Source organism: Fringilla coelebs (genome assembly GCF_963513975.1).
Source record: "Fringilla coelebs genome assembly, chromosome: 8".
NCBI classification, from domain to species: domain Eukaryota; kingdom Metazoa; phylum Chordata; class Aves; order Passeriformes; family Fringillidae; genus Fringilla; species Fringilla coelebs.
Genome location: NC_140066.1, coordinates 4,079,162 through 4,095,461, shown reverse-complemented (window position 1 = coordinate 4,095,461; position 16,300 = coordinate 4,079,162). Strand labels below are relative to the sequence as shown.

Sequence of the window (16,300 nt, the reverse complement as noted above, 5' to 3'; positions counted from 1 at the left end):
AGACAAAAACAATCACATAGATCACAAAAAACCCACAGTTTCCAGGGAAAAAGACTTCAGTTCTATTGATCACATAAAATTGTTCTCAGTAACTCTGCCTTTACCACCTGGAGAGCACCAGGAATTTAATAAGAAGTGAGTCACTACCAGCAGACAACAGGCTAATGGCCTTCATTTGATGCAAGATAACAGCCATTTATGATTATGGGATACCAGGTTGAAATATCATTTCCTTAAAAGATGGTTTTGCTTCCATTTCCATCAAGGAGGATCCAAAGCAAAAATAACATTGATGCTGATGTGAAGAACAAACATCTGGTTTTCCTTTGAACCAGAGGCAGGATGCAGCTCCCTGTGACTGCTGCTGGAGGTGCTGCCAGCAGCATCTCACCTGCTCCTGTGATTTATTGCCTCTCCCTCTGATTGCCTCTCCTGGGCAGCATTGATCATAATCTAGCTATTGGCATCTTGCTTGAAGAATCCCATGAAAAAGTTCCAGAAGGTGGTTTATTAATTTTTATGGGTTTCTTTGCTGCACTTAAAATTCATAGGCAGCATCAAACAGCTCAAAATATTCCTCATAAGAGGAAAGCACATCCACAGATTAACAATAAAAGAGGATATTAAGTTAGCTGGTCTCTGAAATATAAAGACAGATGGGAGAGAAAAGCATTTACCCATTTGCACCTTCCTTTGAACAAACATAGTAAAAAAATAAAAGTTATTTATATTAAAACCAGCATCTACTTGTCATTAACCCAGGGAGCACAAGCTGTAACTACAGTGCTCAGCTGCCTGTAGCTTGTGGAAAAGGGAATTCCTCCCCCTGATTTTAAGAGAAAACAACTGCCCTGATCAATCAGATTTTCAGGTTCCCAGCAGTAGAACAGAAGCTTTAAAGATTTCCCAGCTCTCCCATTCATTTTCCTCTGTCTCAGTGAGAAGCTGTGTGTTTGATTGCTTTCCATGAACTTTGTGGGAAGCTCACCCCACTATGGGGAAGGCTCAAAGCATCCTTTTCCCAGCAGCTGTTCCCCACCACCAAACATTGCTGCAAGGAATTATATCTAACCTCCAGGAAAAAATAATATAAAATAAATCAATCTACCTATTTCACAAGGCACAGTGTGGGCTCTTGTCACCCCTCAAAGCTCAAGGTGACTGACCCAAAGTCAGCCCTCACTAACACCTCAAACCACCCTTTCCCACACCCACCTTCCTTCCAGCACACTCCCATTCAGCCAGAGAGGTGATGCTTGCCATCAGAACACCCAGGGAAAAAAAACCCCTTTCCAAACCTCCACCTTCTTTTAGAGACAAGTCATCTCCACAAAGGAATTATCCACACCCTTTTGCATCTGAGCACAAGGTAATCCTCAAAGTGTTCAGTTAAAACAGTCAAATGTCTTCCACTTAACATTTTTTTTTCATGTTAAATCCACTCCCCAACCCAGAGCAATTGCTTAAGATCATTCAGCACACCCCAAAAACCCCATTTAAATCCGAGCATTCACAGGTGAGCAAGCCATGGGGAACACTTTACAATTATGATGTATTTTTTAATCAAGCAGTAGATTCATATTTAACAAGCACACAGACGAGCAGACATCCAAATTAACATGTAAAAGGAAAAAGAAATCCAAATATCTCCCTGCTTTTGGCACAAGCATGGCTGTGTAAGTTCAGTGAGAAGCCACCAGTCCAGTCTCAGTGGAACAAAACTTGTGACAGGTGTACAGGCAGATTCTCTTACAGTTCCAGACACTGATGACAGGTCAAAAAACTGACTCAAATTCAGGATACAGAGCTTGTTTTGCCCTTCCCAACTCAAGCTCCAAGCTCAATCAGCACCAAGATGTGGCTGAACAGATCAATGCAGTGACCAAGCTTCCCCAGGCCCACGTGCTAGAGGAAAAGGTCGTGTGCTGCATGCAGGCAACTCCCCAGAGTTCTTGATGTACAGGCTGGCTGCAAAGCACCCAAATATCCATCACAAACTTCACATATTCCACCCCAAAATTCATCTGCTGCTGGAGCCTCCCTTGAGGGCACAGTACAGCTTCCAACAAGGATTGGTGGAAAAACCCAACAGAATCCTTATGTTCCTCACCAAATATTACCTTTAGTTTGGATTTTCAAATGGTTTTCTCAGGGTTGGGTGAGGAGTGAAACATGGTAATACTGAATTATGCAAATCTGAAAAATAAAGGTGTGTTTTTGCACATGGAGGGATGCCTTCTCTGCAGAGGCAGAGATGGACACATGGTGCTGGTGCTCCCACTCCTAATGCAGGACTAGAAAAGCCTGACCACCTAAAAATCCTGGCAGCTCCACTTCAGCTGGCATTCCAGAAACTAGAGCATTTAATTGAGGAAGAACACATTCTTGGGAAATCCCTCAGAGCTGCCAGTTTGGGTTTCCATCTGGAGAAGGAAAGGACATTTTGGGCATCTTTCTTCCTGTAACTTACATTTCAACACCACATTTGCACTTCCATGAACCAAAGCTTCAGGAATTTATCAGCCCAATGTGACCACGTATGCCTTCCAAATCAACAATAAAATAAACATCCATGAGAGATAATGGGTGTTTCTCCAGAACCAGGAAGCAATTCTGTCAATTAGCAAGGGATTTTAGGTGAAGAATAAACCACCTTTTATTGACAAACATCATTGTACTTGGTTTGTTCCTTTTGAACAGAAACATTTTCAGGTGACCATTATTGTATTGAGCAAATAAAAACCCATGAGTGTAGAGTGAAGTCACCTGGATGCCAAGAAATTCTCTTTCAGTCCAAATTGACCATCTTCAGTTACTATTATTATTATTATTATTATTTAAAACAAGACATCTAATAATGTGTTTCTTTCTTTTCTATTAATGCATTTCTTTCTTTCTTTTCTATTAATGCATTTCTTTCTTTCTTTTCTATTAATGCATTTCTTTCATGGTTAAGTGTAGGCATGTAGGAAAAGAAGCCTTATTTGCCAGCAGGACAAGTGTGGATTATTGCAGTTTTCCAAAGCAGGGCTGTTGAAAATTCAGGGAAATAAATACTAAGAGACTTGGTAACAGACAAGGGAAAACCCTTAAAAAATTCCAGTGCAAACCAGCTTGCTGTGGTAATTAAAAATATGAATGCTTTCAACTCTGCATCAAAACACTCAACTGAAAAAAGGAGGATTTTAAACTTTGCTCATTTTTTTAAGATTTAAACCTTAAAGAGTCAAAGCCATGCATCTAGAGATTTCAGGTACCTCACTTTAAGAAAACTGAATAAAGAAATAAAAAGGCATTCAGGATTAGATTTAAAAATTGAGCCTTTCAGCCCACATTTTCAGAAGTCCTTTAGGAGAAAAAGAAATAGGAGCAGTCCCTCTGCACTATGAAATATGGACAAAAATGGGACTTGAGGGATTTAAGAGTTTTTTAAGTCAGTTCCATAATGTGGATGCAAAATAAGTAATCTTAAATGCACCGCCTGGCTTTTTTACATCACTTTTTCTACATCATTAAATAAGAAAAAAAGTGTTTGAGGCTGTGATGGAAACAGCACAAGGACCTTTTGAAACTCAAACTCTTTTAGCTCCCATTATCTGGAGCCACTAGGAATGATAATTTGCTATGAAGCCTGCACACCAACACAGGCAAACACAAACAGGTTCTCCATGGCAAACTGTGGTGGCTGAGTGCTGACCTAAGAAAATGCTGAAAATTTACTGCTGGCAGATAATACTGCATAATTGGCAGATAATACCTTTCAAGAGTATATTTTAATCAAGAGGTTTTAAAAACCTCTTTGATTTTGGGGGATTATTTTATCTGTGTATCTACAGAAGGGCACAAAAATACAGAGCTGGACATGGGTGAGGCTGTCCTGGATGTTCTTTCACTCCAAATTTGAGCACATGCAGAGAATGAAAACCTGGGCAGCAATTCTTACTGCAGGTGGATTCCTGTGACTGGAAAGAGAAATCTGCATTCCCTCCCTTCCAGCAAGGCTGTAAATATTCCAACCACCTCTCAAACAAAGGGCACCTGAAATGCAAGGCCAGCATTCTGTACAACCCAGAAAAATAACAACACAGACTCTTCCAACCCTTGGCAGGCAGCAGAGCCACTCATGCAAGGGAGAAACCCCTGCAGGAAAAGCAAATAGGAAATGCCTTGGAAAAGGGACAGTCTACACTTGTGCTCCCCTCAGCCCTCTGCAAGGTAATGAAATCACAATCTGCAGGAGCACTGGGGCATTTTGCATTGAAATTTAATAGGGAGGATTGAAATTAGGCTCCTTGATGGCCCATATCTAGCTTCTAAAATGAGCTGAGTTTTGCCACCTTTGAATTTAAATGGTTGTTTATGTCTCTGAAGGAAATTGGGATGCTGCTCTCCCTCATCTCAGCCTGCATGACCAAGATGAACTCATTGTGTTGCTCCTCCTCTCAGGCAGAAATCCCAGTGTGAAAGCACACAAGGAGAAAAACAATAATTCTCTATAAAAAGTGATTATTAAACATTAGCTCAGTTGATGAAGTTAGGGCGGTCCACTTGGTACTCACCACCAAAATCTTGTCAATTCTCTTTCCCTCTCTCAGCACTTTTTTTTTCTTCACCTGCCTCTCCCATCCAGATTTTACCTCCTTTTATAGCCAAGTGAGTTCAAGCATCTCCTAAAGCACTCCCTGCCACCCTCTCCTTCCATACTAACACCATGTCACCCAAGGACAGAGTTCTCAGAGCTTTGTTTTGTGTCTCTCAAGTATTAAGCATTAAGCTAACACGAGCAAAACTATCAAAGAAATTAAAGCCAGAAATACTCCAGAATCCATTTTTGATTCAAAGACTGCCTACACCCACTGAGGGCTTATTACCAAGTTGTTTATTTTTCCTTAACTTTCTCTGTGGATTTCATTAAGGTCACAAAGCTACAGGGCAAACTTGAAGTGCTTAGAGATATTTTCCTCTTTACTTACTAATATTGAATGAACTCCCCTTTGGTTTCTAGTACTTTTTCCTACTAAATATTTTAAGAACTACAATAACTAAATATCTACTACCTAACATATTCTTCAATACAGTTCACTCTACATAATTCTGTAACTTGAAAAACTCAATTTTGCAAATGTAGCCTTTCCCAAACCTACACACCTTCAAATAGATGACATTTCCCCAAAGCATTTGGCCAGGGAATCAAACTAACTTGGTGGCCTCAAGGGGAAAACACTATTTTCCAACAGAGCCAGCTCTATCACAGTCTCATTGAGCTGCAAAATAAGACAGAGGCCTCAGAGGACTCTGTGAAACCAGGAGGGCAGGGAGACACAGATCTGAGCTTTGCTCAAGGCAGTTGCTGTTAATAGAGCCAGGTATTAATGGTTACCCTGAGGACTGTTCTCTCCACAAGCCAAACTCAGGTGTTCTGAAATAAATTCTGCAGGCTGAGGATCAAGGAGAGCACTCAGGAGTATTTATGAGAGGAGCAGGGGGAAGAGGTGAGTGTACACTGTCCCTTTCACATGAAAAGTGCATTTTATGAGGTCTGAAGCACAAACTAATCAAAGCACATGCTGTCTGCTTTGTACCTGCCAGAAATCCTGGTGGGAGAGGAGAGGGTTAGAAAAGGGAAGAAAATGAGGGAATGCTTGGTTACACCAAAAAAACCCCACAGACCAGAATTAGAATAAAGACAAGTATCAGAGATATTAGCAGCTGGAAGAAACACCTGCAAGGTACCTGGAAACCAGAACAAAAGAGGACAAAAAACAACCAGAGGATTTTAGTAGGAGCCCTGTGGAAAAAAGCAACAGAATTAGGGATACACAAAAGATAACAGCAAACAGAGCTTTGTCAAAGGCAAAATACACCACAAATGTTTGGTAGAGGAGTTAGGAAGGAAGACACTTGTTCTGTACCTAAAGCAGCCCAGGGGCCCACAGGGATGTTTGTGCACTGTGTTAGAAGCAATTAAGAATTTTCTTTGACAAAATCCAGTTTTATTAGAAACAAACCAAGGAAAGAATTTGCACATTTCTGTGTCCACACAGTTCCCAGCAAACAGAGAAACATCAGAACTAACTGAAGCAGACAGGAGGGTCAAGTTTGGCTGGGAAGGGAAAGCCACCAAGCAAGGAAACCAACGAAATGTGGACAGGGTGTCAGCAAAGAAAGCCAAGAAGATAAAAACCTCCTCAGCTCAGCTTTGCTGGTTATCTGCAAGAAACTGCATCTCTGCTTGCTTCCACAAAGCCACAGGCAAGGATTTTGTCTCACCACTTCCTTACAACCCTTTTAGGGATGGCAGAGGAATGTTCACACAGAGCAGTGTAAGGTTATTATCCATGTAAGAAGGTGCCTCCTGGTTATTATGCAAATACTACCTGTGCTGAGATCAGAGTGTGCAGGGATTTAAAAGCAGGGAATCTGAAGTTGGACAGTGACATTTCCCATGGATTATGGACCAGAATGGCTAAACACTTCAAGGTGTCTCCAAGCAAACCATAACCCAGCCTCACCAGCTCCAGTTGGGGACACTGGGGACACATTCATTTCAAACTCTGTCACAACAGATGCTGGCAAGACCTCAGACAGTTGGATTTAGAGGACTCCTCACCATTTAACCTGGAGAACACATCAAGTGCCCTCCAAATGCACCTGCACTTTATGCTGCTCTTTACTGAATTGTGATACTGGCTTTTGGCAAGGCAACATTTAGAGTTGCAGCCTTTGAATTAAGGTTTCAGAGGCACTTAAACCTCCAGGGAGCTCAGAGCTGTGACCCAGTGTTTGGGTCCTGAATGACAGCAGGATTTTAGGCTTGCCTCACTTTCTGAAAGTTTGGGTCTATGGCAGCTTATCAAACTCCAGTGGGAGCATCATGCTCCAGACAAAGCCCATCCACAGAGCAAAGGATCCCAGAAATTCCAGCTAATAAATCAAGGCTCCTTTCCTTCCCACTCTTTCAAACCTGTGAGCAAGACCCTCCAATCCACCAGAAAAGGATGGTGCATCTACTCCCAGTCTTCTCCTTGGGGATCTTCCCTGAGTACTTTTTTCAACTCCTCTTCTCCTGAGATGTTCTTTAAATCACCTGGAAAGAAATCTGCCCCCTGAGCTGACTCCCAGCAAGTGTTCTTTAATGGACACACACCTTCAGGTCAGGACAGCTGAAGATACTCATTGCATTGGTCCATGATATGACCCTGCATTAGCCAGTGCAAGTGAATTCTAGAGATGTTTTACTGGCACTTAGAGGCACCATTTGAAGTATTTTCATTGTCCTTCACCTTGCTTGGCATTACTTTATGGCATGCCCAAACATCTAGAGAAGTAAACATAAATGCTGGCAGGAAATACTTAAGTCATAAATTTAATTAGAGGGCACTGAAAGCCTCTCTAATTATTTACTGCAGGAGGGGAAGCTGTTGCTGGTAGCTCGAAGGCTCTTGCTCTTATTGAGCAGCAGCAAGGAATTCTCCCCACAGGAGAAAAAAGAGCAAGTCAAGTGTATCCTAATTAAACTAATAAGCCATCTAGAGTAGGGCTTTTTCCTAAATAGGCCAGAGGACTCTTCAAAGCACTCCAGCTCACCTTCACCTTTCCACCAGGCTGCACTGGAAGCTCAGCTGGGGGACACCTGGGAGCTCCCGTGCTGCCTCACCAGGGTGGTGACAAGGTGGAGCTCACAATTCAGAGCAATAACATGAACAGCAATGTTTCTTTGGTTTTTTTTTTGAGAGATGAAGCTTGTCAATCATTAATGCATAAGCCAAAAAAATAAACAGAGCACGAGAAAAGAAAATTTTTAACAAACTCTGCACGACAACTTACGTAATGTTAATGAAGCTTATGCCAGGATAGATGTGCTAAGAAATCTCTACTACTTAGTGAGAGCATATTCATCACTAAAACATGAGTTATTTCTCCTACAGATGGGTTAAAAATGCATTTGCTTTCCCACTGCCAAATGCAAGAGGGAAGAGACAGTGGAAACACAGCAGACAGACAATCATGGTCTGGGCACCTCCACACCCTGAGAGTGTTTCTGTTCTCACATCAGCCTTTTGCTCAGGCTCCATATGAAATGTCTACAAGCTGATTAATACCTTCTTTCTACTCTGAATGAATAGTAATCAATGCCTCTTTTCCCTTACTTTTATTTGCTTGCTTCCCAAGGGAAGAAACCACCACTCTTAGACAAAAATGGAGCCACAGGTTGCCTCCCTGTACACACTCAGCCCAAAAGCATGAGCCTGTGCTGGCACACACATCTGACCAAAGGTTTGTGCTGGCTGAGTGTCTCCAGGGTTTTTGGTCTTGCATGAGTGAAGAAAAAGCATTTAGGCTCATATTACAGGAGCATTGTTGCCATTAATAAGGCAGTAACATCTACCTCCCTCTCCAGTAATTCCATAAATTATCAGGAGGAAGAAGGAGGGGCAGGAAGAGGGGAAAAAAGTGGATTTTATCTTCTCACCCTGGCATTCAGTCACATGCCCAGCAAGCTGGCTCAGAAACCCAACAAAAGCACAATACAGAGGCACTTCACTCCCCAAAATCCTTTGGCAAGATCAGTCCTGATCACCCCACAACGGCCAGTTTGCTGTTTTGATGGCAGCTTAGCCTAAATAAAATGGGTTCTGTGAAAGGAGCAGGATTTTCCAGTGAGCAGGCCTATTTTTGACTTCCCCAATTCCCATTACCTCTGTGTAACATCCATAAGGATGCTCAGGGGAACAGTGATGACCCTCTACCCCTTCTGCCTGAGCCCAGCAGCTCCTCCAGCACACAAAGGCAAATCCCCTCCAAGCAGAGGCTGCTTTGATAATCCAAGAGGAATGTGTGGCTGGAACCAGGCATGGAGGAAGAGATGCAAAAGAGATTTTTCACTATGCAAGTGAAACCCAGAATGTGTGAGGTCAGCTCTGCAGCACCTCAGTTGTGCTTGGCTGAGTAAAAACAGTGTTATTTTTTTAAACTGGAACCCAAAGCAAGCAACAACATGAGAACAAGTTGCTGTCAGATCAATCTACTGTCAGCTTCCTTCATTACCAAGGGAGAGCCAAGGCCAGCTCATTTTATCCTCTCCTCAAATTATTTCTCACCTGGACATTACCACTGCCCAAATAGCCACAGCCAGATGTAGCCAGTCCCAAGGCGTCTTTAAGCAGACAGCCAAGCAAACAAGAACCTCTATTTCTTCATTTTCAGAGTACACTACTTCCAGGTTGTTATTAGGCTGTGGAAAAATCAGGTCCCAGGAGAAGAAAATAATAAAGCAAAGGCCACTGCAGTCCCCTAAATCTGCTGCCTCACTTTCAGGCAATCAAACCACAGCACGGAGACATCCAAGTGCAACAGCAACATCTGTAAGTTATATACAAATATAAAAAGCTATTTCAGTCCACTACAGGTCAGAGCCCTCGGTGCTGAGGGGCAAAGGAACAGAAAATTGAGTTCAAAGGATGTGCCTTTGGATCCAGTGTGCTGGGAACTGCCTGCAGAGCGCTCAGGAGCAGGAGAGTGATTAGCAAAAATAGTGTGGGACTCAGCACTTCTTCCCTACAAACAAATCCTGTTTATGTAAAGCCTAAGGGATGAGGGTGATAGCTTGACAAGATAAAATGATGAAAGTGAGTGAATGCAAAACAGACTGTCATGAAACCACAGAGAAAAACACCGGGTATTTTGCAAAGAATATACATCCTTCCTTTGGTTGGGTTGTTTTTTTAATCACAAAAAGGAGACATCACGTTTGTGGCAGGGGGGAAAAGAAAACAGGTGTTCATGACACGCTTTGGAGCTTTATGGATCAAAACTAAGTGCCAAAATCCACCTCCCTGTTGTCTGTTTTCCAGCAAAGCCCTGCTCTGCTGCCTGGGTAACCAGCACACTCGTCCAGTGCTCATGACAGGGACCCCAGGTATTTGATCATCTTGTTGTTACCTGTGCCTGCTAAACACAGACCAGGGAACTGCACATGTTCAGCCCACACTGGGTTTATATAAAGCTCTAAATTCCTTTTTTTCCCCCAGTGTTGAAGCTTTCTGGAAATGCCTGACACTGTGCCAGGTGCACCCTGCAGCAATGGGGGGGGGGGGAAGAGATGCTGATGTCCCTTTGAAAGCTTCATTTTCAGATGGTGCAGATGAAAATGCTGCTAAAAGCTGGAGGACAGGATGGAAAATTAACTAACCTGCAGTCATCTGCATCAAGGAGTCCATCTGAGCTGCCAGTCCTGGGGCAGAGCTGCCTTTACCTCCCCACAGTGGGATTTACAGTGTGGATAATTAGGTCTGTGGATAATTAGGTCTGTGCTGTCCACAACAAGTGGGATGCTACGTGGCTCCCCTTTCACAGGGAGACAAAACTAGATCAGAATTAAGATTTTTACCAACACCTCTCATGACAGCACAAATGCCCAGAACAGTGCAGTGCTGCAGGAAGAACCTGGGCTCAAAAGGGGAGAAAGGCTGTTCAATAGGGGGGAAATATCTGGGTGGGACACAAAAAGACCCACAAGAGCATCTCCTTCCTTTAGGAATCTGGAGATGAGAATGGAAGGAAAAAGTCCAGTGAGTTTTCCCTGAAATGATTTAAGTTGTGGGGCTCTCAGAAAGAAGCAGCAAAGAAATGTGATTACAACCCATGATTTCCCAGCCCACCAGCATAGAGGAAGTGGAAATATTTTGTCTGTAAACATTAAAATAAGGTCAATTTACAGAAACAATCTTTCTGTCATTACAGAAAAAGCACTGCAATGCTACTGAAAACCAAAATGCTCAGAAGAGAATACTTGACACACTTCATTTAACTTACACCCTCACAAAGGTAATAACTGAAGGATTCTAGGTCAAAAAAGCCATTAAATAAAATACATTTAGCAATGCAATGTGCTCACCTTCCCATCATAGCGTTTCACTATGAACTGGTCCAGGCCCAGGTCTGCAAGAGAAAAAAAAATACTTACAGAAAAGAAAGCTTTCATGGCACAGAATGAAACATTTCTTGTGTTTTCTGTTTCAGAGGACTGGAAAGTAAAATGCACAGTCTGAGTAACATGTGTAGAAAACATAAGGACAGGAGGAAAATTTTGTTTGGTTTTGTACATTTTGTACTTTGTATTTTGAACACAAAAAGCCAACAAACTCATGGAATCAGAGAAGAAAACCTCCTTCTACAGCAGGGCCAGCAAGAGCTCAGCACCTCTCAAGAGCCTGTAATACCCTCCCCAAAGCAGATCTCTGCACTATTACCAGGCAAACATTTCACCTGTGACTCTTGATGCTTTTAATAACACCTTTTAAATGGGAAAAAAAAAAAAAAGACTTGTTCTCATAGTTAATTGGGATGTCCCCAAGCCAATCCAAAGCCTGTTCATATCTGAGTATAAAATAAATAGATTTTAAAGGAGATAAATTGTGGATGCATTTGTAAGAAGTGGAGTTCTTTAGCTGGATTGGAAACAGGCAAGAAGAGAGACTGTTTATATCAATAAAGTCTCTGATACCTTTCCCAAAATGTTTATTTATTCTGAAGAGGGGAAAAAGAACATCCCAGCCTTAGCTGAGTTAAGGCACAAAGCTCTCATCCAACCCACAATGCCCAGCAGGCTGCACCTAACACCAGTGACTGCATGTATAAGCAAGATGACAAAAAAAATTCAGGAAGATTAATTATCTGAGCTTTGCAAGCCAAAGTGAGGAAGATGCATCCTGAGAAGAGATTAAGCAGAACTCAAGTTGAGTATTTCCAGTAAAACTCAGGAGAGCAGAGGCTGATTTTTGGTGCTCTGAGAAATAAAACCTTCTGGAGAGCGACGTCCCGTGCATCTTCTGCCACTGTTTATGGTAATTAGCACATTCTCATTTCAATTTTAATTAGAAAATAAGATGGAAAAACCAAAAGAAAGCCTTCCCCATGCTTGCTGCATCACCTGCTTTTGAAAGAGGATAATGAAACTCTTCCTGCCTGCTGGAAAGTATCATGGCATTGTGCAGAAAATGGAATTATTCATTGCTCCAGGGTGACCCCCGTGCCTTTGTCACCCAAAGCAGCTCCAACTCCTCTGCCACCAATTTCAAAGGTCAAGGCAATTGTCACAGGGCTTTCTGCAATTGTGACAATTCCAGCCAGAAAGCACCTTCTCAATATTTCATGGGCCTGATAATAATGCAAATTGCATATTCATACACTTTTTCAGACTTTAATCTTCTGCATTTTGTCCTTCTCCAAGCTGTGGGTATAAACGCAGCAAGTATTAGTGCATTTAGAGGTGGGATTTGTCTGATAAATGTAATTATTTTATTACAGACACTTTGTGTGGTCAGAGCTCACCCTGACCATCCATCTGGATGGTGACTTAAGCTGAGCTTATGTGTCATAATAAAGTCATTTCTCAGGGACACCTCCTTTTCCCATGCCAGGAAATGCTGCTGAAAGACAGATCCCTGACAGCCTGACATTATACATGTACTCATGGAAAGCCAAAAAAAGGACATGGGTTAAAAATAGCAAGTGAAAGTATGTCTTAATGGCACCTCCTGCAAGTGGACACTGGGAGAGTACAGAGGTTTCAATAGAGAGCCAAAATTAATGGATGATTGTGTAGAGAACAGCAAGAAAAGATGAGCTGGTAACTGTCATTTTATATAGAAATACCACATGTTTCTAAATAATTATAATAAATATTTATGTCATAAATAAATATGGAAATGAAAGCTCCTGGGCTGTCCCAGCAGTGGTGTGGGCACAGGCCCAGGGCAGTGACTGTCCCCTGGGCTGGCCCTGCTCAGGGACCTCCAGGGCTGTGTCCAGTTCTGGGTCCCCAATCCAGGAAGGACCTGGAGGGGCTGGAGCGTGTCCAGGGCAGGGAATGGAGCCCCAGGAGGGGCTGAGGGAGCTGGGAAGGGGCTCAGCCTGGAGCAAAGGAGGCTCAGGGGGGACCTTGTGGCTCTGCACAGCTCCTGCCAGGAGGGGACAGCCAGGGGGGGTCGGGCTGTGCTGCCAGGGAACAGGGACAGGACAAGGGGAAAGGGGCTCCAGCTGGGCCAAGGGAGGTTTAGGTTGGATATCAGGAAAAGTTCTTCCACCAAAAGGGTGGTCAAGCACTGGCACAGCTGCCCAGGGCACTGGTGATGTCACCATCCCTGGAGAGATTTAAAAGCCATGTAGATGTGGCACTTGGGGACATGATTTAGTGGTGGCCTTGGCAGTGCTGGGCCAATGGTTGACCTCAATCTCAAAATCTTTTCCAAGCCAGGTGATTCCACAGTTGTACTGCACACACAAGCACATTGGCTTCCACCAGTGTTCTACAGGGTCACCCTCCCAGCCATGCACAACCATGTCCCCTCTCCTCTGCTGCATTAATTAAGCTGCACACTTCAATTCCTCTGTGAAATTCCCCTTACATTGGTCCTGAGAGAAGCAGCCAATTTAAAAGCTGAAAAGAGGCATTTATGTTCAATTCATACACTTTTACTCTATACATTTTCCTTTTCCCAGGATAGTTTTATTTTCTTTTTTAGGGACTTAGCTGCCTCTTTTTCTACAAGCCTTTAAACCTGACAAAAGGAAACCAACAAAGAGGGCCTGGGGTCTTTCTTTAAATTAGATAAAAACTCCAAGAAGCTGCAATAGGAATTCAGCATTTGTGTGGGAACACTGCATGGATGAGGACAATCCCAGAGAACAAGGGAAGGGAAGAATGGCAGTTACTGCACCTCTGCTTTTCAAAAGGCAGAGTGTTGTTAAAGCCACCACAGGATTGTCCCTAAGTGCCACACTCCCAAGACAAACAGCCCCTGGCTGGGCTTTGTTGCTGAGCTGCAGGAACATGGGCTAATAGGCATGTTGAACCAGGAAAAAAAGAGCTTTTCCACCTTTCACTGAGGAGCAGGGGTTGACAAAGCATTCTCCCAGAAGTGGAAGAAAGGATTTCCTCAAGAGAGGCAGCAATGAAAGCCAGGAGTCATTTCAGGAAGATACCTGGCTGCCTAAAGCTTTCCTGGGACACATTCCATGGCTAGTCTGGATTGCAGTGATCACCCAGAGCTTCACTCGTTGTTTCTCTTGAACAAACCCAGAGTTTGCACCATGACCTGCCCCAAAACACACTTTTATTTACCTGAGACCCTGCACAACCCCTCAGCTTTCCTTACACATCCCTTCTGCTCCTGCAGCCAAGGGCTCTGCACCAGCCCCTCACTGCCAGCAGCATTTCAGTGACCTGCAATGATTTCCCAGTCAGCTTCCCTGGAATGTTGAACTATCCCTGTTTATTACTCCTACAAATCCTGATGCCACCTACCATGAGCCCCAAATAAACAGCAGCACTGCCATGGAGTATCTAAACACACAGCCCCACTAGAAATGTTATTTCAGAGTAGACTGACACCATTTACTCACCAATACCAGGGATATAGGCTGCCACTTTTATTCATGTGATGGTACTTTCACAGCACTCTAAAAATAAGAATGATTCAATATAAAGCAAAAATTGCTTAACTCTCACTGCCTGCCACAATGGGGAAAAGAGGGTGTTCAACAGCAGAACCATACTCCCTGCATTTACTTCTCTCATTTTGGAGAAAGGAATGAATTTTCATGGAGAAGGAATGAATTATGTTAAGGAAAAAAACCACAGAATAACTTGTTCTTGCTCTTGTTCAGCAATAGCCAAATCTAAAATCAAATGCTTATTATATTCCTATTGATTAACAAAAACATTCTTTCCATGGATTTTCTCAAAGCCAGCTAATTACCACACTTGATAAATATGCAGTCAATTACTAAGCTCTTCATGTTATCTTGTAAAAATAAATCCATAGGCAGTAGGTTATAGACTGCAGTTCTAAAAAACATTTTAAAAATGAGCTTCCAGGAGAAGGACAATTATATTATGCCAAGAACACAGTTGAGATCAATTAGAAACCACCATGATTTCCTCTGGGACACCAGCAGCTTCTCACTGATGGAAAAACCTTTTCAATTCCTTCCAAGTCTTGATATCCTTGTCAGATTTTTCACATTATTTGGGTAACATTCACTCACGATCTGCTTTTTTTCCCCCACTCCTTAATATATAACATGGACTCCTTTATTGCCAGCAGATGAATAAAAGGGCTAATTATGAAGACTGAAAAGCCTGCTAACTGTGCTTGTGATATGCCACATTATGGCAGGAGAAAATGCTGGAGCAAGCTTTCCCCTCCAGAGCTGTAATCCAGCTTCTGATTGTTGTATTCAGAGTATTTCCCCTCTGAATCTAAAATGGAATCTGCAAGCAAACAATGAGCTGCCTGAGGCTTCTCAGGGGACAACAGCCTCGTGCTCAGGTTCAATTCCAGGACTGCTTTGCTCCAGGAAGGAAGGATCAAGGGACTTGGTTCTCATCTATCTCCTCCTGCTCCAACAAGGCAGTCAGTCTCCCTGTGAGACAAGCACTCCTAACACACCTGCTCAGCCACACCAACCTGGCACATGCCCTCCTTCATGTAACTTTCAGCACATAAGCACACAGGTAAATGCATCCCTTGCTCCTCCCTGGCTCTTTTCCTGGGGTCTCATAACAGGCATGACAGGATAAAAGATGATTCTTGCCCAGGCATTGTGGATTTCCACAAAAAAAGAGCCCCCCCTTGGTCAGGAGACAGCCAGAGTTACCTCTCACTCACATCCTTGCTCTGAAGAGCAGGGAAGAGTAGAGAGTCAATTCCCAGAAGGACTGGAATCCCAGAATCTCTGGCTTCCTTCTAGGTCTTAAATATCCCAGCTGACCACTTTGTGTAACTTCAGGGATCTGTACCAGCCCAGGGAGTTCTTCCCTCCTCATTACATGAGTGCTTGTCTCAGCTCCTGCCTGATGGTTGTACAGGAGATCAGATCCATATTTCATAAACTTTAATCAAAATTACAAATAATCACTCCTGCATTGTACCACCTCAGAGGCCAGCTTGTGCTCAGCTCCTCATGCAGCTCAGACATGGAAAACAAACCATTTCTACCAGGAGGAGCAAGCTGCACACTGATGCAGCACCAGCAATCAGCTCTGTCCTTCACAGCTCCTCTCCTCTGTCAGCACCCCCTGCACAGAGCCTGCAGAGCCCCAGCTGCTGCTTCTGCCAGGCTTTCAGCAGCATCTTTGGGGTCTCTTGCACTCACACAAAACAAACAACCCAGCCAAAACACCTTCCAAGAGTTCAGATATGTGATTTGCTGCTCTTTATGTGGTGAAGCTAGAAATGCATCTTTCCTCTGGCAGGAGTCTGGGATAACCAGCCAGGTGAATACAGGATTGGTT

At 43.2% G+C, this 16,300-nt stretch overlaps 1 protein-coding gene across 2 annotated transcripts in view; it reads right to left on the bottom strand.

The window, feature by feature from the left end:
* MICU1 (mitochondrial calcium uptake 1) overlaps positions 1-16,300 on the bottom strand; it is a 90,356-nt gene that overhangs the window by 45,108 nt on the left and 28,948 nt on the right. For both annotated transcript variants that reach the window (XM_084210837.1, XM_084210838.1), the window contains exon 6: positions 10,898-10,941. In XM_084210837.1, the coding sequence (XP_084066963.1) occupies positions 10,898-10,941 (44 nt within the window). The remainder of the gene's footprint in view (positions 1-10,897; positions 10,942-16,300) is intronic.